General features: G+C 46.3%; 1 protein-coding gene across 1 annotated transcript; it reads right to left on the reverse strand.

Annotated features, from left to right (window-relative positions):
• Positions 1–1,529: 1,529 nt before the first annotated feature.
• On the reverse strand, positions 1,530–22,923 carry MFRP (membrane frizzled-related protein). Its single transcript, XM_087703790.1, has 13 exons — positions 22,593–22,923; positions 19,682–19,823; positions 18,208–18,339; positions 16,915–17,076; positions 15,553–15,781; positions 13,376–13,506; positions 11,457–11,582; positions 11,214–11,290; positions 9,866–10,014; positions 7,804–7,934; positions 3,765–3,899; positions 3,237–3,367; positions 1,530–1,783 (listed from the first exon to the last, which is right to left on the reverse strand). The coding sequence occupies exons 1-13, from the start codon at positions 22,725–22,727 to the stop codon at positions 1,559–1,561; spliced, it is 1,905 nt and encodes a 634-aa protein (XP_087559916.1). The 5' UTR covers positions 22,728–22,923; the 3' UTR covers positions 1,530–1,558.
• Between the last annotated feature and the right edge of the window lie 3,060 nt (positions 22,924–25,983).

Here is a 25,983-nt window from a genome sequence, read left to right on the forward strand (position 1 = left end):
AGTTTTTTTTAAAAAAGTTCCAACAATCGCACATTGCACAGCTGATCTTTGGAACTTTTTTTTTTTGTTACTTTTTCAGAATTTTTTTACTACAGGTTCTCCGGAAACGCAGTGTGTGTGTCCGTTTTTACTCCCAGCAGACTTTCCTGAAGCCTGATAGGCCAAAAACGTGGGTTGGGGGTGCTGAGAAAGAAAGAAAGAAGGAAGGAAGGAAAGAAAGAAGGAGGGAGGGAAGGAAGGAGGAAGGAAGGAAGGAAGAAAGAAAGAAAGAAGAAAGAAAGAAAGAAAGAAGAAAGAAAGAAAGAAAGAAAGAAAGAAGAAAGAAAAAAAGAAGAAGGAAGGAAGAAAGAAAGAAAGAAAAAAGAAAGAAGGAAGAAAGGAAGAAAGAAAGAAAGAAGAAGAAAGAAAGAAGAAAGAAAGAAAGAGAAAGAAAGAAAGAAAGAAAGAAGAAAGAAAGAAAGAAAGAAAGAAAGAAAGAAAGAAAGAAAGAAAGAAGAAAGAAAGAAAGAAAGAAAGAAGAAAGAAAGAAAGAAAGAAAGGAAGGAAGGAAGGAAGGAAGAAAGGAAGAAAGAAAGAAAGAAAGAAGGAACATCGGCCAGCTTGTCTTCCGGTTACTGGGATACATGCCTACTGCTGATTCACTTGTGTGCAAGCTGCATGCATTTGATGCACACTGCACGCACATGGCAATGCAATGAAAATTGTTCTGCGCATGAGCAGAATTGAAAAACAAGATGGCACCAACCAGGGAAGCAGTTTGGGGGGGGCATGGCAGGCCTGGTCACTGCCGGTTCCAGCAATCCAGACTGCCAAGCCACTACCGGCATGGCTGAACCAGGCCAAACCAGCAGGAACCCACCACTGCTTGCATGCGCACATGACGATGCGCTGGCTGGTGCACATGTGTACAGCGGAAAATGGAAGACCAGCTCTTCCAGTTTCCAGCTCTGCCACATGTGCGCAAAAATCAGCTGATCATCACATGCGCATGCGTGTCAGGAACCAGGAGGAGGATCGGGCAACTCTGCGCATGCCAGCCAACATGGCTCCACGGGACACTTTGGGCACGCGTGCCATTGGTTCTCCACCACAGTCCTAGTTTTTAGTTCACAGATCTGCCTGCAGAATCCGTGGGAGTTGAGACGAAGAGGGACGTTCCAATTGCGCAACCCTCAGCTAAGGCTGGCCGATGAAGTGTTGAGCTTTCCATGGCCGCAGATCTTCGGACCTCGAATGGTGATCTGTCAGAGATGACTTAGTGGAAGCTAGGTTAGATGACCTTTGAGATCCCTTCCAACTTCACGACCTAGAATTCCAGGACAGAGAGATCCCTCGATCTGTTTGCAATCTATAATTCGACAGAGACAGAAATGGAGCCCAGAAGGAGACTCAACAGAGGAGGAATTCCCCGGAGATATTTTCGAGCTCAACCAGTAAAGGCTCCCTGCGAGATGAACGGATCAAAGGATCTTATGGACTGGGACTTCTCCTGGCTGCCTCCAATTGGTCCTCCCTCCCTCCCTTCCTCCTCTGGGCACTGGGCACGGGGTGGGGCTCCTCAAGGTAAGAAGCACTTCAGAGGGTTGGTGGAGTCGGGCAGGATGTTGCAGTTCAAGGGCCAGAGGATGTCCAAGTGGGCCAGGGGATTCCGGCAGTGCTCCTCCGCCCCCAGGCACACGGAGCGACAGGGCTGCAAGGTGCCCCCTCCCGGGATGCACTTGGGGACGAAGATGCTGCAGATCAGCAAACGCAGGTACGGGTAACACCTGAGATCCCGCAGCACCTGAAAAAGAGAGGGCCGGACTCAGTCAGGGGCTGGGAATTTAGGAATTCCTGGGCTACGCTCTCGAGGGACCAACGCTACCAACAAAGAGTCATTCGTGAGGTTCCCTACCAACTGGGGGTCTGCAAGAAAATCTTGGTGGTCCGCAGAAGAACCTTTGCATTTTTGCATTTTTAAAAAATATTGCACTAAATCAGAGATCCTCAAACTACGGCCCCTGGGCCGGATACGGGCCGCTGAAGCAATTACTCCCACTCGTTGATAGGATGGGGTCCTTCAGGCACTTAGCTTGGCTGCCTGTTTAGTAGCTCCAGTCCTTCCTTCCTTCCCTCCCTCCCTGGGAGTGCAGGCAGGGCTCCCAGGGTGAGCCGTGAGCTCAAGCAGCGCACTTCACTGAGCGGTGCACGAAACTTTGGGCGAGCTTGCAGAGGGCTGATTTAGCGCCCAGGCTGGCTACAAGACAAACTGTCAGGCCTGCAGCGGTTCCTTTAAGAATCTTTGGCCTGCCACACTCTTATTAAGGGGTGGGGGGGATTTAGCAAAGGGTAGAATGTGTTGTTTTCCAAATAAAAAATTCCTTCCTAGAAGCTCAACGTCATCTTTTGTCTCCCAAACCTTTGCACCTGACCGGAAGCAGCTGGGTGTGGATGACAGCGTGGAAGAAGGAGATTGGACCAAGTGATGGACTGTGGGTGTGGGGGGCCAAGATCGTGAACTTTTAACTGAGTGGGATTCTGATGTAACTTCCAGAGTTGGAATCCCCACAGCACGATGCCAACGTGCCTGCCTTATTAAATTGGAACTTTAAGCATAGTTTTGCCTTCGACTCTGATTTAATTCTGCACGATATTTGGAACGCTAACACAAACATTCATCCTTGGCTGTATTTGAGATTTCTAGCTGCAATGGACAGCAATAGCAATAGCAGTTAGACTTATATACCGCTTCATAGGGCTTTCAGCCCTCTCTAAGCGGTTTACAGAGTCAGCATATCGCCCCCACAGTCTGGGTCCTCATTTCACCCACCTCGGAAGGATGGAAGGCTGAGTAAACCTTGAGCCGGTGAGATTAGAACTGCTGAACTGCAGATAACAGTCAGCTGAAGTGGCCTGCAGTACTGCACTCCTAACCACTGCGAGGGGTGACCCTGGGGGCTTCTCAGTTTGCCTTGACGCTGACCCTGGCCGCCCAGGCCGCCTCCTCATACACTTGCTGTACAGAAGTCATTCTCATGCACGTATTAGTAGCAAAACGTGAAAATTCCACCCAGTTCTTGGTATCTAATCATGCAACGGGAAATTAACCCTGAATCCTCCATGTGTTGATAGGGATGGAAGTTTGGGGTTTGCTCCCCATGCAATGCCCACCCTGTGGAGTTTCTTCCCAAGGGTTGACCCCTCTTCCCCCCTCTCTCTGCCCTCCTGGCCAGCCTCGCGCCTGCCCTGAGCCTCACCATGTAGTCTTGAAGCAGCTCCTCAGCATTCTGCTGATGTGGGATCATCAGCCAGATGTTGGGGAAGGAGGTGGAATTGTAGCTGAGACCTTGGCACACTTCTATCTTTATCGGTTCGCAGGTGGCCTCTGCTAGTGGTGGGAGAGAAGGCAAGATCTCAGAGAGTAACCAGAATACAATGGTAAAGAGTTGAGTTGTCCTTTTCTTTCAGGGGGAAGAAGACTTCCCGCACTCAAAACAAAAAAAAATGTGGAAAATGGAGGTGGGTTGTTCTCCAGAATTCACACATCTGGTCTCCTGTTGGTGACTCAGGTTGGTTTTTAGGTTCTCCTCAACGTCATGGGACCAGCTGAAGGCCAGGAGAAAAAGGAGGATGGGGGGGGGGCTGGATGGGGAAGAGTGTGGTTGACCCACCTAGGAAGTTGGGTTGAGATCACAGGTGAGATCTGAACTGCGGGCATTGCGATGAGTAGTTCTGCAAATTGGCCAACGAAGGGAGCTTGGTCCACGTAAGGGGACATTACTTACCCACTGAGGTGGAAGAAATGCTGGTACAGTTGACTTCGTCACTTCCATCTGGACAGTTCTTCCAGCTGTCACACACAAACTCCTGTGCCACACACTCGCCATTCCTGCAGACAAATTCCAGAGGTCCACATGTCTCTTGCATGGGGTGAGGGGCAAGGAAAAGAGAGAAGAATTTAGAGAAAAGAATTCCTTGGGCTTTCAAGATCAGTGTTTCTCAATTTTGGCAGCTTGGAGATGGTTGAAGGTCAACTCTCAGAATTCAGGGCTGGCTGGGGAATTCTGAGAGTTGAAGTCCACCCATCTTCAAGCTGTTAAACACTGCTTAAGTTGGTGAAGAAGTCCACCCATCTTTAAGCCAGCAAGGTTAAGAAACCCTGCTTAAGAAGATGCCTTCTTGGAGATGAAGTCCATCATTCTTCAAGCCACCAAGGTTGAGGAGCACCGCTTAAGATGGTGGATGTCTACTCTTCCCACATTGTATTTCTGGTCTTTCTCTTTGAAGGAAGCCAGAGATTCCTAGAAGAAACCTAGATTATTCTTGTGCCTCTCTTGAAAATAGCCACCTCAATTCTTCAGTTGAAAAAAAAACAACACAACCAGAACATCTGGAAAAATGTACCGCAAATAGCACAGGCACAAAGCTCTGCCTTCAGACAACCTATTGGTCCCAGCTTGGCCAGGAAACACTTCACAGGTGCTCCCTTCCCAACACTTCACTTAGATCCTCCGATCTGAAGTCAAAGATTCTTGATGCGAGACTGCTATCTCCTTAATCTCGGCTTGAGGTCCTGCAGAAGCCAGCTGCTCAAAGCAGTGATTTACTAACAGTTTAGACGCTGGCCTGCCAGAGAAGCGTGAAAGTTAAAAATTAACGTTCGTCTCTCTCAAAGCCGGATTCTAGGCCACAGTTTACAGAAGGATGAACATTTGGTCTGATTAGGTCACCTGCCCACGTGAACTACACCTTTGAAACTTCTGCTGTGGCTTTCTTCCAACGTTTAGGTTAATGTAGTGGAAGACACAGGAGGTCCGCTTACGCAATGCTTAAAAGAAAGAAGGAACAGAAGGAAGTGCAACAACACGCCTTCAAGAGAATGTCAGAGAAGAGACCAATTTAGGTCATTTCTTTGTTAATGATTTCTGTCGTTTTCGTGTGTTGTTCAGCTGCCCCTTTGGTCATTTATATCGAAGGCTTTGTATCACTGCAAGGATGATGGGGTGAAGGCAGAGGAGGCAACATGGCGGTGTCAGTTTTAAAATCCTGCTGAGACCTGGAGGTGTCTTTTGGTGCTTTTGAGATTGTGCAAACTCTGTATCAAAATTTGCACCATTATCCATCTATCTATCCATCTGTCCAACATGACATCCCTTCCTTCCTCCAGCCACCCACTGAACCACCCATCTATTCACCTATCCCATCCATCCATCCATTCATCCATCCATCTTCTTCCTTCCTTCCCTCCTTCCTTTCTTCCATTCCTCCTTCCTTCCTTCCTTCCATCCATCCTCCCATCCCTCCCTCCCTCCTTCCTTCCATCCATCCATCCATCCATCTCTTCTTTCCTTCTTTCTTTCTTTCTTTCCTTCCTTCCATTCCTACCTCCCTGCCTCCTTCCTTCCATCCATCCACCCATCCATCCATTTCTTCTTCCTTCCATCCATCTCTTTTTCTTTCCTTCCTTCCTTCCTTCCTTCCATTCCTCCTTCCTTCCATACATCCTCCCATCCCTCCCTCCTTCCTTCTTCCATCCATCCATCCATCCATTCATCCCTTCTTCCTTCCATACTTCCTCCCATCCCTCCTTCCTTGCTTCATTCCATCCATCCATCTCTTCTTCCTTCCTTCCTTCCTTTCATCCATCCATTCCTTCTTCCCTTCCTTTATGCCTTCTTCCATCTATCCATCCATCTCTCCTTCCTTCCTTCCTTCCTTCCTTCCTTTCTTCCATTCCTTCTTCCTTCTCTCCCTCCCTCCCTTTATGCCTTCCTCCATCCATCCATCCATCCATCCATCCATCCATCCATCCATCCATCCATCTATCTCTTCTTCCTTCCTTCCTCCCATCCCTCCCTGCCTCCCTCTATCCCTTCTTCCATCCATCCATCCACAACTCCCAGGATTTCTCAGCCAGCAAGGCTGGGAACTTATCCACCCATCTTAAAAAGTTGCCGCGATTGAGAAACACCGTCTTGTCTTTCTACCCAGTTATGTAACTGGATACACAATCTTTCTGCTTGTATAAACACAACCCCACACATCTTGCAGATGGGGAGGACTTCTCAGAAGGTCTTTTCAGTTTGCCTGGGAAAAATGGAACCCTAATTACAGGAATCAAGAAACCAAAACTGTGTTCCGTCTCCAAAAGAAGAGAGCTTGGGAACAAGCGACCACAATGCTTCTCGTGAGACCTGGATGAAGTCCAGCCTTTCTCTGCTTGGATGGCTCACCCGAATAATTGATGGAGGGGGGAAGAAAAGGGGAGGATCTTTGATGCTCCCTGAGCTTGGTTGTTTTCTTGCAGATGTTTCATGGCTCAGCTAGGGAACATCGTCAGTGTACTGATACTGTTCCCTACTTTGGTCATTAAACGTCTGCAAGAAAACAACCAGGCTGGTTAAAATAGAGACGGAAATAAGAGGGGAATAATAGTATATGTACCATATTTTGCAGAGTATAAGACGCACCTTCCCCACCCACTAAAAGAGGGTGGAAATGTTGGTGCATCTTATACACAGAATGCAGCCGTTTTTGGCCTCCCGAAGATCCACCCATCTCCCGTTTTTGTGAAAAACAGGTGAAAAATGGGCTGGTTTTTTGCAAAAATGGAGGGTTTTTTGGCCTTCCCCCATCCACCAGCAGCACTCTGCAGGCTTCAGCAGGGCTGGGGGGAGGCAATAACGCCTCCATTTTTGCAAAAAAATGGGGGCCTTTTTGCCTTCCCCCAGCCCTACTGAAGCCTGCCGAGTGCTCCTGAGGGCTGGGGAGGACGAAAACGTTTTTTTCTTACTTACCTCTTCGAAATCTTGGTGCGTCTTATACACCGCTGCGTCTTATAGTCCGAAAACTACAGTATATATTAACATATTAAGATATTTAAAAGAATAAGAAGGAGGTTTTAGGAATTGAAGGGTGGTAGTAAGGTTATGTATAAACAACATGAAAGAATGAGAATGAAATGTAGTAATTATGAGTAACAATATTATGCTTATTTGCATTGAAATGTAGGATACCCAGGTATCCCACCAGTCACACATTGATACGTATAAATAATATAAAATAAAATAAAAACTTGTTTGGAAAAAAAAGAAAACAACCAAGCTCAGAGAACACCAAGGACCCCATATTCCCACCAATGCTGACAAGGAAATCTATGATATATTAACCGAAAGCAACCCACTCCCTTCTAGCACTGATGACGTTACCTAGTTGGATAATGAAACGTCTTCAAGAAAACCACCAAGCTCAGAGAGCATCAAGGACCCCACAGTCGTCCTCCTCTTCTTCTTCCTCTTCCTCCTCCTCCTCCTCCTCCTCCTCCTCCTCTTCCCCCTCCTCCTCAACCCCCCTCCCTTCTAGTACTGATGACGTTACCCAGTTGGATAATGAAACGTCTTCAAGAAAACCACCAAGCTCAGAGAGCATCAAGGACCCCACAGTCCTCCTCCTCTTCCTCCTCTTCTTCTTCTTCTTCTTCTTCCTCCTCCTCCTCCTCCTCCTCCCCCTCCTCTTCAACCCCCTTCCCTTCTAGTACTGATGACATTACCTAGTTGGATAATGAAATGTCTTCAAGAAAACCACCAAGCTCAGAGAGCATCAAGGACCTCAAAGATCCATCCTGAGCTTCAAATATTCTCTTCTCTTCTTCCTGCATTTCTTTTTTGTTTTCTTTCAGTTTATTTCCCAGGGCAGCTGCCCGTCCAATCATTAACCCTGCTTAGCTTCCCATTCCAGGACAGGTCTACCCCACTTATTCGGGGCAAGGGGTGAGCAGATGACTGAGCTGCATCGCTTAGCCTCAACGGGGCCACCATTACCTACTTTCACTCAGGTTGTGGGCACGGTAGACAGCAAAGAACCCATCGTCCACAATCTCCTCATCAGCCACAAACAGGATGGTCATGACGTGTTGGGATGAAGTCAACACCGGAGGCGGGTTGGAGTTGCAGAACCTGCAGAAAGCAGGGAAGTCACACTTAGTTCTGGAAACGTGATGGGTCTCTCATTCAAGACAACGATGAATCCACATACAGATGGGAGGTTGAAGAACTAGCTTCGTGGTGCGACTGGAACAACCTGGAACTGGACACACTCGAAACCATAGAAATGGTGGTAGACTTTAGGAGAAATCCTCCCATACTACCACCTCTCTTACAATACTAGACAACACAGTATCAACAGTAGAGGCCTTCAAATTTCTAGGTTCTATCCTATCTCATACCTAACATCAAAAATGTCATCAAAAAAGCATAAGGAAGAATGTTCTTTCTTCCCGGAAGCTCAAACTGCCTCAAGAGCTGCTGATTCTGTTCTACAGAGGAATTATTGAGTCTGTTATCTGCACCTCCGTAACTGTCTGGTTTGGCTCTGCAACCCAACAAGACAGACACGGACTTCAGAGGAGAATCAGAACGGCAGAAAAAACAATTGCTGCCAACCTGCCTTCCATTGAGGACCTGTAAACTGTATGAATCAAAAAGAGGGCTGAGAAAATATCTACAGACCCATCGCATCCTGGACATAAATTGTTTCAACTCATACCCTCAAGACAACATTATAGAGCACTGCACACCAAGACAACTAGACACAAGGACCATTTTTTCCCCTGAACGCCATCACTCTGCTAAACAAATAATTCCCTCACCACTGTCAAACTATTTACTAAGGCTGCATTACTATTACTATTAGTCTTCTCATCGTTCCTATCACCCATCTCCTCCCACTTATGACTGCAGGACTGTTGCTTGTATCCTTAAGATTTATATGGATTGTTTCCTAGTATGATTTGATTGCTTATTTATACCCTACGACTATCATTAAGTGTTGTACCTTATGGTTCTTGATGAATGTATTTTGTCCTTTTATGTACCCTGAGAAGTTATGCACTAAAGACAAATTCCTTGTATGTCCAGTCAAGAAAAAATTCTGTTCTCTTCTCTTCCTTAGGGATCAATGCAATCAAGAACCTGGAGTACAGGTTCAGAAGATGGTAGAAGGCCGACTCCCCTGCTATGGATACGTATGTCCAGAGAGCAACACCTTCCACTGTGGCCAAGGCTGCCTACCAGCTAGAAGTCAATGGCCAGCGACCTCGTGGGCATCCAAAATAAGAGATGGCAAGACGCCATCAACAAAGATATGCAAGTCACCATGGAGATATAGCTGAGTGTGCAAAATGGCATTCAACAGTCTGAAAAGTGGACCCTGCACCTGTGGGAATATCCTAGGAAGAAGAAGAAGGAGGAGGAGGAGGAGGAGGAGGAGGAGGAGGAGGAGGAGGAGGAGGAGGAGGAGGAGGAGGAGGAGAAGAAGAAGAAGAAGAAGAAGAAGAAGAAAGGGAGTGTGTGTGTGTCAGAGGTGGGTCCCTACCAGTTTGCACCTATTCGGTAGAACCGGTTCGTCAAATCTACCGAACCGGTTAGAAGAGGTTCCACCAGTGGACCCGGAAAGCAGGCCACACCTACAGAAGAGGTTCCAAAAATTTATTGAAACCCCCCACTAGTCCTTGGATATGATTATTCCACACTATCATACTCCTATTTATAAAACTCAGGGCCTCTGTGAAAGGTAAGGATGACTACTGCGTTTGTGGTGCAATCAGAACATTGCGGGTGTTGAAGTTGTTTTAACGCAAACCAAAGATGCCTTTTAAAAAACAAGTTTGCATCATATTCTTATGCATGCCAGTGCTGTGTGTGAGGTAATTGAAGGTGGTTCTGACAAGTGTCGTTGGCATCTTCATATCCGGTCATATGGGCGGCAAGCCACTCCCATCCGGTCACATGGGTGGCAAGCCACTCCCACAAAGGAGGCCACACCCACAGAGTAGGTTAGAACAATTTTTGAAACCCAGCACTGGTGTGTGCAAAAGGGTCCAGCTTACCGACCCATGAGGCTGCCGGCCCCCATGGCGGCACTGTCGTAGACCTCCACAAAGTCGAAATTGCAGTCCTTGTGGGACTCGAGGCTGAAGTTGTAGAATTGCAATTGGATCACGTGGTCCACAGGGACGGAGATGTGCCAGAGACAAATCTGGAAGAGAAGAGAAGAAGTCCAGGAGATGAGTGGAGAAGGGAGGAGGATACGGAGCTCCATGCTAAGACAAGGGTGTCAGAAGGGATGGTAGAAATCTGGGTCCCAAACCTTCTCTCCTAGCAGCCCCCTAGATTTCTTTGAACACGGACGTGTCGTTGGTTGGGGGAAGACGGGGAGTGAAGACAAAGACCTCAAAATCATGGGAACTGGGCCTCTTTTTTGGTTTGAATCTTCATCCACCTGAACATGAAGAATGAATCCAACAGAGAGTTGGGATGGAAGGGTTTGCTCTGCCTTGACCACAGGATCTTGCGAATGGGGCAGTTTTCTCTCCTCCTTACTCAGACTCCATCACTGTAGGAGGCCCATTTTTCTTTAAACCACTAAGGTTTAAATTTCCAAGTGAAAATTTCTCAGACTCAAATTTTTTCTCTAACTCTCTATTTCTATCTAGCTATCCTATCCTATCCTGTCCTGTCCTATTTGTCTGTCTGTCTGTCTATCTTTCCTATCATCCATCCATCCATCCATCCATCCATCTTTTTTATCTATCCATCTTTCCATCCCTATCTATCCATATCTGTCTGTCTATCTATCATCTATCCTATCATCCATCCATCATCCATCCAACCATCTTTCTTATCTATCTATCTATCTATCTATCTATCTATCTATCTATCTATCATCTATCCATCATCCATCCATCTTTCTTATCTATCTATTTATCTGTCCATCTATCTATCTATCTATCTATCTATCTATCTATCTATCTATCTATCTATCTATCTCTAATCTCTCTAATCTGTCTCTCTCTCTCTCATCTCTCTCTCTCCTCTTCTATCTATCTATCTATCTATCTATCTATCTATCTATCATCTATGTATCTATCTATCTATCTATCTATCTATCTATCTATCTATCTATCATCTATCTATCTCTAATTATCTGTTTTTTTCTCTCTGTCTCTCATCTCTCTCATCTATATATCATCTCTCTCATCTACCTACCTACCTACCTACCTACCTACCTACCTACCTACCTACCTACCTACGTGCCAGGTCCAATCCTTAGAGGCCAGGCTTCCCCAGAAAGGGGTACAATGTAATGCTACAGTGATAGAGGTGGAAGGTGGGATTTCTGGGGCAAAATGAGTCCCCAGGGCCCAAGCTTGGCCACCTCAAAAGGCCTTCACTCACCTGTAGGTGTGGGTATGGTTTGGGGTAGTTTGGGGAGAAGAACTGTCCCTCCAAGCTGGTCAAGGTCCCACCACAACCTGGAAGGAGACAACCAACACCATAGGTGGTCATGGATTTATCTTACTGGCGCTTGGCTGGTTATACTTGCAGTGTCCTCCCATCTTTTTATTTTTTTCCAATTTCTTCTCCTCCTCATGCGAGGCAGAGTCACAGCAATGTTTCTTGCTTGCATGGGTTCCATACCTGTATGCTTGGCGCTACAATTGGCTTCATCTCTATTGTCCAGGCAATCCTGGTGACCATCGCACACAAAGGCTGGGAAGAGGCAAAGTCCCTGGTCACAGAAGAATTCGTCCCAGGAGCAGTTCTCTGGAATAAATAGAATTAAAGGTTCAGAGCAAATCCAGTCTACCTCGGAACTGGTTGCAATTATAGCAATAGCAGTTAGACTTATATACCGCTTCCTAGGGCTTTCAGCCCTCTCTAAGCGGTTTACAGAGTCAGCATATCGCCCCCACAATCTGGGTCCTCATTTTACCCACCTCGGAAGGATGGAAGGCTGAGTCAACCTTGAGCCGGTGAGATTTGAACCACTGAACTGCAGATAACAGTCAGCTAAAGTGGCCTGCAGTACTGCACCCTAACCACTGCTCCACCTCAGCTCCCTTCTTTTTTGAGATACTTTGGGAAATGTAGCTTTGCAAAAGTATGAAGGCGAAGGAGAATAAGCAAGGAAAAAAGAGGAGGAGAAGGACAAGAAAAGAATAAGGAGGAGGAGGAGAAAAAAAGAAGAAAAATAAGAAGAAAGAAAGAAAGAAAGAAAGAAAGAAAGAAAGAAAGAAAGAACCAATCCTATCATTACTTCACTCATGATGCTCACGGAACACGGTCTTTATTCTACCTATTCTAGGTAGAACCTGTTCTAGGACACTTACTGTATTTTTCAGGAGTATAAGAAACACCGGAATATAAGACGCACCAAGGTTTTGAAGAGGCAATTTTTTTTAAAAAAAGTAGGTAGGTAGATAGAGGGATAGAGAGGGAGAGAAATAGAGAGAAATACAGTAGGTAGGTAGGGAGAGAAAGAGAGTAGTTAGATAGGTAGGTAGATAGATAGAGAGATAGAAAGGGAGAGAAATAGAGAAATACAGTAGGTAGGTAGGGAGAGAGAGAGAGTAGGTAGGTAGGTAGGTAGGTAGGTAGGTAGATAGATAGAGGGATAGAGAGAGAGAGAGAAAAATAGAGAGAGAAATACAGTAGGTAGGTAGGGAGAGAGAGAGAGAGTAGGTAGGTAGATAGGTAGGTAGGTAGGTAGGTAGATAAAGGGATATATATATAGAGAGAGAAATAGAGAGAAATACAGTAGGTAGGTAGGGAGAGAAAGAGAGTAGTTAGATAGGTAGGTAGATAGATAGAGAGATAGAAAGGGAGAGAAATAGAGAAATACAGTAGGTAGGTAGGGAGAGAGAGAGAGTAGGTAGGTAGGTAGGTAGGTAGGTAGATAGATAGAGGGATAGAGAGAGAGAGAGAAAAATAGAGAGAGAAATACAGTAGGTAGGTAGGGAGAGAGAGAGAGAGTAGGTAGGTAGATAGGTAGGTAGGTAGGTAGGTAGATAAAGGGATATATATATAGAGAGAGAAATAGAGAGAAATACAGTAGGTAGGTAGGGAGAGAAAGAGAGTAGGTAGGTAGGTAGATGTTTCCAGATGTACTTATCCATGTGCTGGAGAAGGAAATCGCTGACAATCTGCAGCACCTAAGACTTTGTTTCTGCTGGCACAGCACTTGATCAATGTAGGGTAACTGAGAGATCAACCATACTAAAAATATGTCTTCCATTCCCCCCCCCCCCCCACTATTTGACTAACAGAGAGATTAGCTGTCACCCTTTCCCTGGTCATATTGGGCCATGTTATTGCACTTACAGATTTAAATATTGTTGTCTTCTACCTGCTCAGTGACTGTTTATTTATATTTTATTTTTTAAAATGTCATTGGAAATTGGTTCCAGTCTCTTTCGTGTCATTACCATTATTTTAAGGACCGAAAAACCATTGGTACCATGTTAAAAAAAAAAAAAAAAACCAACTCCCTCCCACCCCAAAAGCAAGTTTCCACCAGGCTGAAATTCATCCCCATTCAGGAAACAGCTGGAACTTACTTTCACTGGGGAGGATGGCTCGGTACCTCGCCGTGAAGCCCGAGGGAGCAACATTATCATCGGACACAAAACCAACTACAATCTGGTTAGAGTTGGTGTTGATAGTCGCTGGGGCTACAGTGCCACAATACCTGCAAAAGTCACCACATAAGCAAAGGATCAAGGAGCTGTCCACCACCCCCACTTCCCCCTGGAGCGATATCTACAGACAGTCCTCTGTTGTGGCCCAGCAGGTGCCGTTGGAGCTGCCACCAGACTCCAACAGCGAGGAGCCCTCTGAGTTGGCTGTGGAGGATGTGAAGGACCTTGGACAGGGTTCCGACTCCGAGCAGGGCGCAGAGAGGCTGGTTGGCCACCAGGAGGCGCCTGAGCCTTGGACCAGTGGGGAGGAGACTAGGGAGAGTGAGCCGGAAGCCAGTAGTGAGTTGTTCCTGGATGCACACCATCAAAGAGCTACTAGGCGTCAGGAACAAGTACTCAATTACAGGAGGTAATTGTGCTCAGCTGGTGGTCATTAGGCTCCTCTCCAGACTATAAAAAGGCTACTTGTGCACACGCCCCTCTTTGCAGAAGTCAACACAGAATCGAATGTCGGAGGACTTTGTGTGAGCTTGCTGGATTGCTGCCAAGCCTTATCTGTGTTTATTGCTGCCCAAGCTTGTCTGTGTTGGGTTGCTGCCAAGGACCTGTCTGTCTGTTAATTAAATGCTGTAATTTATCTCTGGCTCCGAGTATGCTTTGGTGTGGAACGAGGGGGGTCAGAACAGTCCTCGTTTAGTGACCATTCACAGTGGTGACCATATTGAAAAAAATAACTTCACGACGACCAATCCTCATGGTTATGACCTTCGCAGATCAGTACAACAAAGCTGAAATAAGATCCTAAGCATAGCGGTGGTTTCCATTAGTGACCGCTTCACTTAATGACTTAACCTTTCCGTTTTTCCTTTGGCTGTTGGAGGTCTGATTCCCCCATCCATCAAATAGTGTTAGTTGGGAATCAAAGTGAGATTTTTAGGGCTGAGGAAGAAAGACAACACCAAACTGGATGAAATGTTGGATTGGATTCTTGATCATTTCATTGTGTTTGTAAACAAGAGGGCGTTTTTTTTAAAGCAATTAAAAACTATCCTCTTAAGATTAAGCAAAATGCAGAAAAGCCAATGACGTTTGAAAGATTAAGACATCCACTCGAGAGGACGGACACCGAGGTTAATCGCCTCCCGCTCGTTCCTTATTAGAATTTGAGTGGCCCTCGGTGGGATTGGACGGCATAAAAATAAAATGAACAAATCAATAAGTAAGGAAACATTTCCAACTCTCGCCACCAGGGGGACCATAGGCAAGAATAAATAATCTTCCATAGTGGTTGTCCTAAGTACTTCATACAGGATATGCTTTTCTGCATTGCTCTTATCCAATTCACTGGTGAAGCTGTTAAAAAGCAAATACTTTCTGGATGTTGGCTTGCCTTAGTCGTCTGGATGGAGGATCCAGGAAGTGTTCTGACCGAGACTTCCCAAGAGCACGAAGCAAACTTCTCATCCCGACAAAAAACCCCTCTTATTAATTGACTGTGAATTCTGTTCGTTCACAGCCAGCAAAGTCTTTCCAGGGGGGGATTTACAGTCACAGACCTTATCCGGCTTGGAGAGCTGCCCGACTGAGATCTGCAGAACTTGGCAAGGAGTCTCAGAGAGTCACGAATCCATTAAGCGAACGAATTGTCTCCTGCAAACTCCCGTCCCCTTTCGCTCCTCTTTTATCCCTTCTGGGAGGGGCCATTCACTGTCCACCTGTGGCCTTACTCCCAAGTCGACCCCTGTTCTTTAGCTGTTCCTTTCGTCTGGCAACTCTGCACATGGGCACACTGGGAACAGGCTCCAGTTGTTCTTCTGCCTCACTGATGTCTGACTCTGAAGGCAGCTGATAACTGGCATATGTCCCTGGCCCCCTCTCTGCCTCCGACACAGAGCCCTCCTCAGAGCCTTCCCCAGACTCCAAGACTGGTTCCTCCCCAACCTCCTCACTGTCTGAATCTGCTGCCAGCTCTGCTGGCCACTGGTGGGCCACGACGGGAATCTAAAATCCATCCCATCTCATGGACCCCAGCTAAACACACATAGACACACAGATGGCAAGTCCAGGCCGCCTCCTCTCTGAGGCTTTCTACCTACCTGGTGCTCCTGTCCCAAAGGGAGAGACTATCCGACTCCTTGTAGATCTCCAGCCAGTCGTAGAAGCACAGTTCGGAGGCCTCCACATCCATGGTTTCTATTTTCAGCTGAATCACCATCCCCAACTTCACTTGGATGTGCCAGTAGCAGAGGGCATTATGCGGGTAGGGATTGGGGTAGTTGGGAGAGCTGAAGGTGCCCCCGGGGCCTCCAAGTTCACCTCCACACACTGCAGAAGAAGAAGGAGGCAGAGAAGAAAGCAACTGAAATGGAGCTAGCGGGGTATTTGAATGGCCGGATGCCTTTACTGTCGCCAGTGTGGAGTTTTGTTCAGGAGATAGTACATTCTCAGTGTGCCAGAAAGATCTGCCTCTACTTAGGATTGAACTCCCAGCCTCCTGAGTGCAAGGTGAGAGCTTTTGGAAACATGCACAATGCACATTAAAAAACCAAAATGAAGCAAAACAGCTTCAAGGTTGAAACCTTGACTTCCTGGATCATACCCTGAAGACACACAGAAAGAGTCTACCCTTGTGGAAGTGAGAAACGGCCTGAGGGGAAGTTTCAGCCAGATGTTAAGCACCTGGAAAACTAAAGGGATCCCTGACTATACATCTTTTAACGACCCCCTAATCCTTTGTGGGTGGTGGAGTCGGGCAACTGAAATGGAGCTAGCAGGGTGTTTGAATGGCCAGATGCCTTTACTGTCGCCAGGGTGGAATTTTGTTCAGCAGATAGTACATTCCCAGCGTGCCCAGAAAGATAAATATTTGCTTCTACCTAGGATTGAACTCCTGGCCTCCTGATTGTGAGACAAGAGCCCCACCTCTAGGCCACCGCACCACTCAAGAAATTATATACAGTTATATAGAGCCGAGATGGCGCAGTGGTTAAATGCAGCACTGCAGGCTACTTCAGCTGACTGCAGTTCTGCAGTTCGGCTGTTCAAATCTCACCGGCTCAAGGTTGACTCAGCCTTCCATCCTTCCGAGGTGGGTGAAATGAGGACCCGGATTGTTGTTGGGGGCGATATGCTGACTCTGTAAACCGCTTAGAGAGGGCTGAAAGCCCTATGAAGCGGCATATAACTCTAACTGCTATTGCTATTGCTATATAAAGCTACATTTTAAAATAGGCTGATTGATAAGAATGGAATACATGTTCTATATGTTTACTATCTAGGCTACTTATCCAAGGAAGCCCAGCATTGGCTAGGTGGAGGAAGTCTGCCTTTCCTCTTGTAGTAAGCCCTCAAGCTGGACACTACGAGGTCCAGCGTCAGTCAAGGAGCACCACGGACACAAATCCCCAGATCAGACAAACCAGGTTAGTGAAACAGCCTTAGCAGTAACCGGTACTCACCAGGCCCTGGTTTTGTGGTTTCCTGCAGCTCTCGCTGAGATGGAGGCGTGGTGGAGATGGGTTTCCAAGAAGTCCTCCTGACCGAAGCGAAGGTGGCATTGGCCACGTTGTGCCCAAGGAAAGTCTCAAGAGTGGGCTTGCTTAGAGGAGGGGGCTTTAGCCCTGCCTCCAGGGAAGAAAAAAAAAGACAGAGAGAAATTGACCAGGAAAAGAATGAAAGCGAAAGTTTCCCCACATATGTGCTAGTCCTTCCCGACTCTAGGGGGCGGTGCTCGTCTCTGCTTCAAAGCTGAAGAGCCAGCGCTGTCCGAGGACGTCTCTGTGGCCGGCATGACTCAACGCTGAAGGCACACAGAACGCTGTTTCCTTCCCACCAAAGGTGGTTCGCGCCGACAAAACCGCACCGATAAAACCGCGACGTCGACAGCGCGCCCACAAAGGCGCGCCGACAAAAGAGCGGTGACAGAAGCGCGATTACGGTTAAGGTAAGGGTTAGGGTAAGGGTTAGGGTTAGGTTCAGGGTTAGGTTTAGGGTTAGGTTTAGGGTTACCTTTAGGGTTAGGTTTAGAGCGCGCTTCTGTCAGCGCGCTGTTGTCGGCGCGCTTCTGCGCTCATTCGTCGGCGCGCTTTTGAACTCGCAGTTTTTTTCCCGTGGTTTCGTCGGCACGCTTTTGTCCAGCGTGCGTTTGTCGGTCAACCCTATTTTTCTACTCGCATTTTTACATTCTTTAGAACTGCTAGGTTGGCAGAAGCTGAGACAAGTAATGGGAGCTGACTCCTTTACACGGCGCTAGGGATTCGAACTGCTGAACTGCCGACTAATCACTCGGCAGAATCAATCAGATTCAATTAGAATCAATCGGATTCAATTAGAATCAATCGCTTTCTAATTGACAAGCTCAGCGTCTTAGCCCCTGAGCTACCCTGTCCCATATGGGATGGATGAAGCAAGTGCGTCTCTTCAAGGCTGACCAGAAGGTCCGATGTAGCTGCTGACATGAAGAGAACAGGCCTTCTCAGCTTACCTGGACCTGGAAAATAATTTCCTCTTGTGCGTTGAAGAATGTTGGCTTCTTAGAATTAAAGTGTGTGGCCTTCGGGGTCTTATTAGCACGAAAGGAGCAAAGGGCAGACCCAGCTCTGATACCCTGCCTTTGTTGCCTACTTAGCTTCAGGGAGACGACATCAGGATGGCCACCACCAGCTACCCTCAAAGCAAGCCCGTATTGGCCCGGGATGGGCTTAAATGACAGGAATGCCCTCCAAGACCCCACCCCTCCATCTAGAACTTACGGTAGGTGACTAGGATGCCCACGAGCAAGGCCAGGAGGAGGAGGAGGAGAAGGCTCAGGACGGTCACACAAAGCCAGGAGAATTTGCAGTCTGGCTTGAATTTCTTGCTGGCTTCCTCTTGCACTTGTTGAGCTGCAGGGTAGGGAGAAGCAGGCTGGCCATCATGGTACCCCTACGACCTCCCACTCCCCCCCCAGCTGTTCTGATGACCTCTCGTGATAGCCTCAAGAAGGACCTCTGGAGGTGAGACTGGAGCAGAAGAACTTTTAGATGTTGCTCTAAATAGTTTCAGAAATCCAGAGGAATATGTTGCCGTGCTTGGAGGCTTTTCCTTTCTTCTTTCCTTCCTTCTCCTATCTCTTTCCCTTCCTTCCTTCATCCTCCCTCCCTCTTTTTATTCCCCTCCTCTTTCTCCTTTCTTCCTCTCTCCCTCCTCTTTATCTCTCTTTCCCTTCCTCCCCCTCCTATCTTTCTCCTTCCTTCCTCCCTCCCTTTCTTCCCTTCCTATCCTTTTCCTTCCTGCTTCCCTCCCCCTCTCCCTTTCTTCCCCTCCTATCTCTTTCCCTTCCTTCCTTCTTCCTCCCTCCCTCTTTTTCTTCCCCTCCTCTTTCTCCTTTCTTCCTCTCTCCCACCTCCTTATCTCTCCTTCCCTTCCTCCCCCTCCTATCTTTCTCCTTCCTCCCTCCCTCCCTCCCTTTCTTCCCTTCCTATCCTTTTCCTTCCTGCTTCCCCCCCTCTCCCTTTCTTCCCCTCCTATCTCTTTCTCCTTCCTTCCTTCCTTCCTTCCTTCCTTCCTTCCTTCCTTCCTCCCTCCCTCCCTCCCTCCCTCCCTCCCTTTCTTCCCTTCCTATCCTTTTCCTTCCTGCTTCCCTCCCCCTCTCCCTTTCTTCCCCTCCTATCTCTTTCATCTTCCTCCCTCCCTCCCTTTCTTCCCCTCCTCTCTCTTTCTCCTTCCTTCCTTCCTTCCTTCCTTCCTTCCTTCCTTCCTTCCTTCCTATCTCCCTGCCTGCCTGCCTGCTGTCGGATTTCAGCTCCCATATTTCCCATTCACTCGAACAAATTCACACAACCCCCCTGGGCAGCATAGCTCTGAATTCCTCTGTCTCAGGGAGATGGAAGTTGGAGTCCATCCTACCCGGAGAGCACCAAGCTGTGGAACGCCATTAGAACAGAAATGTGAGCTAACAACCCTGGAGTGATGCACCCCCAAACCATCTCCTCTGTAACAATTAAGAGATTTCTTCTATCCCATCCTTGCTTCAGGACAACTCAAGACAAGATTCACAACGCTCCCTTTTTCCTAACAAGAATTCCCTGGCGTGGGGTGTTGGGCTAAAGAAGACTTGAACTCATAACCTCTTGGTTTTCTAGGCCAACCTCTTCACTTTCACACCCAACTGACCCCCCCCCCTCCATCCTGCTGGGTACTGTTGTACCGTCTTAGCACCCCTCCAAAACATGGACTTATCGATACCAAATCCATTGGCGGTGAGTTTGGCATCTCTGTCCTTCTCCTCCTCCGGCTGGTTCTGGGTCAGCTTCTCGGCGTCCTCCTCAAACACGGGGTTGGAGAACTCCATTAGCAAATTCGATGGCAAAGACAAGATGACCGTCTCCTGGGGCATAGAAAATGGGGCATTTTTAAATCCGTTTTCTCTAGAATAAGACTCCTGGGGATAATGAGGGTGAAGCATAATCTAAAGTTAGAATACTTCATGTCACATATAATAACGGCGCCAAGGATTGCTTTCCCGCAATATTGGAAGAAAGATAGTATTCCACCAGAGGGATTAATAATCCCCAAAATATTTGATTGTACAGAAATGGACAAACTCACATTAAGAGTTAAAGGGAAAGGATGATTTGGAGTATTATGCGGTATGGGAGAAATGGTATGAATGGATAGACAACAGAAACAAGAAATGGAAATGTATATAGGGTTAGAAAGCTTGGAACTGGAATGCATATAATGTATACATACGAATATTAAGTCTAGTTGTATGAATAACGCCACAAATCTGTTAAATATGTGATAGATGTGTAAAGAAAAAATGTGCAATAAGAATAAATATGAAAGAAAGAAAGAAAGAAAGAAAGAAAGAAAGAAAGAAAGAAAGAAAGAAAGAAAGAGAGAGAGAGAGAAAATGGGGCATTTTTGAATCTACCCTGTTTCCCTAAAAATAAGATCTCCCCAGATAATAAGCCCAATCGAGCTTTTGAGCACATGCGCTAAAATAAGGTTGCCCAACTGGATTTCTATGCCTAAAATGGGACTAGAACTCACTGTCGCCTGGTGACTGGCTCAAAGTCATCCATCCAGCTTTTGTGCCTTAGGCAGGACTAGAACTCACTGTCTTCTGGTTTCTGGCTGGGTGCCTTGGCCGAATCAAACCAGACCAAACTGGCTTTTTGTCCATATCACGATTACGGCATCAGACCGAAAGCCCCAAGGACACAATTTTGGACCTGAAGTTGCAATGACTTTGACCACTGCCCCATCTCAGCCATGCTATTAGGGTGAACCTCAAAGGTGGCATCTCCTCCCAGATGGCATCTCCTCCAAAATTTTAGGCTCTTCCTACTCTCTGCCTTGCCGCAGCCTTCTCCCACTGCTCCAAACACAAACAAGGCCAATTTTTGCACTGGACAAAGGCCAGTGGACATTCAACACTTACTTATTGGGTTGTGAAAATGTTCGTGAGGGCATCTGCCCACTCTTAACCGCCTTATTGCCATTGCAGTAGCTTTCCAGCCAGGGACAGAAATGGAATTGGAATCTAGGGTTAAACATCTGCAAGGCCAAACGTTTTGATCATCCTTTGACTTTCCTTTCTTTTCTTTTTTTTTAGCAGATTTTTAAATTATTTTTTCCCCTTCTACAACACCTTACAGTCATTACATCAACATTGTTTTTTTTAATTTTTATTTTATCAATTTCATATATACATTCACAATTATATGATCTCAATAACTGTTATTAATAATATGTATTTATAACATTTTTTTCCCTACAGTTGACAATATACTTGAAAATTGCTTTCTTAACATTCCATAGATCCATCTTATCTTACAACGGTCCTACTTCTTCTTCTCTCCCTCCCTCTTTCCTTCCCTCCTTTCTTCTCTCCTACTCTCCTTCCTTCCCTCCTTCCTTCCCTCCCTCCTTCCCCCTTCCCTCCTTCCCTCCTTCCTTCCCTCCTTCCTTCCTTCTCTCCTTCTCTCCTTCCTTTCCCCCTTCCTTCCCTCCTTCCTTCCCTCCCTCCTTCCCCCTTCCCTCCTTCCCTCCTTCCTTCCCTCCTTCCTTCCTTCTCTCCTTCTCTCCTTCCTTTCCCCCTTCCTTTCCTCCTTCCTTCCCCCCTTCCTTCTCTCCTACATTCCCTCCTTCCTTCCCTCCTTTCTTCTCTCCTTCTCTCCTTCCTTCCCTCCTTCCTTCCCTCCTTTCTTCTCTCCTTCTCTCCTTCCTTCTCTCCTTCCTTGCTTCCCTCCCTCCTTCCTGCCCCCTTTCTTCTCTTTCTTCTTTCCTTCCTTCCTTCTCTACATCAACATTGTTATGTCATCATACCTGTACATGTATATAACATTTCTCTTCTATATTTACACACCTTTACACACAGTTCTATATATATTTATATATAGTTTTTTTTTGCTTAATTAATTTTATTCTTGTTTTGCAGCCATTTGTACCAATTGTTCCAAATTTCATAATATTCCGACTCTTCTTTATCTTTTAATTTCAGTGTTAATTTGTCCATCTCTGCACAATCCAAAGTTTTTTTTTTTATCACTAATTCGTCCGAGGGGGGTATTATTTTGTTTCCAGCATTGGGCAAATGCTATTCTAGCTGTAGTTAGCAGATGTATTAATATGTACTTAATTTTCTTTGTATATTTCCCTTTGATCGTTCCCAGTAGAAAGATTTCGGCTTTGTATTTTATCTGTTCTCCTGTAATTTCTTGCACCCATTTCCAATTTTTGTCCAATATTCTTAAGGAAGTTGGCTTGTAATGAGGTGCTTGCTCGCCACAAGGCTCCTTCCTCCCCAGGGATGAGCAGCCCTCTATAAAAAATAATAATAATTTCCAGAGATCCGGGAAGTGAGGATGCCAGGAGACTGAAAATCAGGAGGAGAAAGAAAAGAGATGTGCGCATGGGTTTTTTTAATAAACCAACATGGCTTTCCAAAGGCAGTTTCCACTTGGGGAAGGGGCTAAGCAAAATCTTTGGGTGCTGTCTTTAACAGGGGGTGCCCCAGGAAGTCAAAAAAGGTCATTATGATGGCCACAAAAATGCAACACCCAAGGGTTGGACAATGGACGTCCCCTGGTCCCTGTTGGGTGGAGATACGGAGCCCAAAGCCTCCTGAGACAACCGGTCTTCTGCCTACCTGGTTTTGATTCTGCACCTTTGGGTGAAAGTCGACCTTGGTGAAGTCCTTCATGGCCAGGAAGGAGGCTGGGGGATACGTGGAGAGGATCCCCGCCTGCCTGGGGCTGCCACATGTCCCCCCTTCCTGCGGCATCTGGCTTTCTGCAGTGGCAGCTCTTCCAGGAACCTCTGGGCATTCAACGGCGGCGGACCAGAAGTTCTCCTCCTTGGTGAAGGATCCCCCAAAGGGTGAGATGAGGGCTGCAAATCGATGCCCTTTTGCCTTCCCGGTGAAGGCGATGGGTTAATTCAACCAACCAGCCCTCATCTCGCTTTCAAGACCACAGCCCATCCCTGGCCAGCCGAGCCTTGGGAGAAGGGACTGGCTAAGCTGCTGGGAAATGAAAGAATGCGCGAGCATGAGAGCCACCAGGCGCCCGGTGCCTTAATCCAACTCAGCTGAGGACTTCGCCAGGTCAGAGGCCCTGGCATGGGCTAGGGGGCTCTTAAAGCTACAGCGCTGCCAGCCAGACAAGGGCAACGGAAGGAGCAAAAACTCTCTCGAAATGGATACGTATTATACATATACATATACATATACATATACATATACATATACATATACATATACATATACATATACATATACATATACATATACATATACATATACATATACATATACATATACATATACATATACATATAATACATATATACATATATACATATATACATATACATACACACACACGCACACACACACACACATATATCTATATCTATCTATCTATATCTATCTATCTATCATCTATCTATCTATCTATCTATCTATCTATCTATCTATCTATCTATCTATATCTATATCTATATCTATATCTATATCTATATCTATATCTATCATCTATCTATCTATCTATCTATCTATCTATCTATCTATCTATCTATCTATCTATCTATCTATCTATCTCTCTATCTATCTATCTATCTATCTATCTATCTATCTATCTATCTATCTATCTATCTATCTATCTATCTATCTATCTATATGGTGGGATGCTAGAAAAGGGGTGGTGAGAAATAGTTGCACAGGGTAGATTACTGTTAAATATAGTGTGAGTGTCATGAAGGATCCTATAAACAAAGAAAACAGGGTGGCCACGTTCTTCAAACTGAGTAGAGTAGAGTAGAGTAGAGTAGAGTAGAGTAGAGTAGAGTAGAATAGAACAAATATTGGAATGAAGAATATAGAGTAGAGTAGAGCAGAGTAGAATAGAATACAATACAATAGAATAGAATAAAACAAATATTGGAATGAAGAATATAGAGTAGAGTAGAATAGAATAGAATAGAATAGAACAAATATTGGAATGAAGAATATAGAATAGAATAAATATTGGAATGAAGAATATAGAGTAGAGCAGAGTAGAATAGAATAGAATAGAATAAATATTGGAATGAAGAATATAGAGTAGAGTAGAGTAGAGTAGAATAGAATAGAATATAGAATAGAATAGAACAGAACAGAACAGAACAGAACAGAACAAATATTGGAATGAAGAATATAGAATAGAGTAGAATAGAATAGAATAGAATAGAATAAATATTGGAATGAGGAATATAGAGTAGAATAGAGTAGAGCACAGAAAGAACAGATATTGCAATGAAGAATAAAGATTAGAGTACAGTGGAATGAGTAGAATAGAATAGGAATAGTGAAAAATTGTCTTTTTTCAGAGCTGTTGTAACTTTGAATGGTCACTAAATGAACTGTTCTAAGCCGAGGACTATCTGTCACATGATCACAGTTCAGGCCCTTGACAACAGGCGTCTATTTCTGACCAGTTACAGCCTCGCAGGGTTGGCGTGCGTGTATTTGCGGGATCCCCGTTTCCGATCTTCCCAGCCAGCTCCCAACGGCCAGCAAAACCAACGGGAGGGTCCAAGATTTCCTCGAACGCCCGTGCGATTCACAGCAACGGCAGGCGATTCGCTTAACAACCCCAGGGGGGGCGGTGAAGGGTCACCACATTGGCTGCGGCTCACTTAACCGCCTCCTTGCTTAGCCACAGAGATTCTCTATGGTCGTAAGCTGAGGAGTCCCTGCCCGTCCTTGCGTGCCAAACCTCTCTTCCGAACCGTTGCGTCAAAAGCGCCATTGCCAGGGCAGCTCTTTCCACAGGAGCGGGCGTGTTGCTAAGACGCCCACATTCCACGCGGCCCGTGAAGCCATTGCAAAACCTTTCTGGTCTCGTTCCAAAGCACAGGACAAAGAGATCCTTGTTTGCCTGCTCAAATTGTTCGGGAAGGAACGCCGGCTCCTTACGGAAGCTCTGTTTTTCAATCATTAATCCGCACCCCTCCAGCTGCCTCGGCCTCCGTAATCTTCCCACCGAGGCTAGTTCACCTTTGGTGAGCCGCAGAGGCAATTAACTCGGCCAGGGTGTCCCGCTGGGAAGGATCAGGCAAGTTCCAGAAAAGGGGGAAACTAAAAAAAAACAAAAAAACCCGCTTGTATAAATTTATTTATTTTATTAATTAATTAGACTTATATACCGCTTCATAGGGCTTTCAGCCCTCTCTAAGCGGTTTACAGATTCTCAGCAAATTGAGTCAGCAAATTGCCCCCACAGTCTGGGTCCTCATTTCACCCACCTCGGAAGGATGGAAGGCTGAGTCGACCTTGAGCCGGTGAGATTAGAACCGCTGAACTGCAGATAACAGTCAGCTGAAGTGGCCTGCAGTACTGCACCCTGACCACTACGCCACCTCAGCGCCAAGCTGCAGGGGACGAAGACAATCGGATGTCACTTCAGCTTGGACTACTACCTCAACCCTTCAGAAGAGTAAAGTCTCTTCCCCCAAAACAGTGTTTCTCAACCTTGGCAACTTGAAGACGTCTGGACTTCAACTCCCAGAATTCCCCAGCCAGCATTCGCTGGCTGGGGAATTCTGGGAGTTGAAGTCCAGACGTCTTCAAGTTGCCAAGGTTGAGAAACACAGCCCCAAGAGACAATACAAGGCCACGCAGCAATAAACAGGCTTAGAAGGAAGCCTGGACTTACGACCACAAGTGACCCCCACTGTTAGGCGAGGCCCTTAAGTGAATTTTGCTCCATTTTATAACATTCCTTGCCGTTTTCGTTAAGTGAATCATGGCAGTTAGGCACACAGCTGTTCAGACAATCCGGCTTCCCGTCGGCTTGGCTTGTCAGGTGGTCGCAAAAGCGGATCACGGGACCCCCGGGGACGCGGCGACCGTCATAAAGGCGGACCCTGTTGCCAAACATATGTATTTTGACCACGTGACCCTGAGGAAGGATGCTTCAACAGTGGTAAGTGTGAGAAAGGGCGTATGCCAGTGCTGTTGCAACTTGAAACGTCACTACAGGTTGTAAGTTGGGACTCTC

The sequence above is a fragment of the Thamnophis sirtalis genome, unplaced genomic scaffold, assembly GCF_051295495.1.
Source record: "Thamnophis sirtalis isolate CommonGarterSnake01/CBP01778 unplaced genomic scaffold, rThaSir2_p1.2 scaffold_2, whole genome shotgun sequence".
In the NCBI taxonomy this organism is placed as follows: domain Eukaryota; kingdom Metazoa; phylum Chordata; class Lepidosauria; order Squamata; family Natricidae; genus Thamnophis; species Thamnophis sirtalis.

What these genes read in the sequence shown, in the direction of transcription:
- MFRP (XM_087703790.1), bottom strand. Translation starts at nt 22,727, where the DNA reads ATGCCGCAGGAAGGGGGGACATGTGGCAGCCCCAGGCAGGCGGGGATC. An exon ending in ACTCACCGCCAATGGATTTG is followed by an intron (nt 18,340 to 19,681) that starts GTATCGATAAGT and finishes CCTACCCTGCAG; the next exon opens with CTCAACAAGTGCAAGAGGAA. An exon ending in CATTTCTTCCACCTCAGTGG is followed by an intron (nt 3,368 to 3,764) that starts GTAAGTAATGTC and finishes TCCCACCACTAG; the next exon opens with CAGAGGCCACCTGCGAACCG.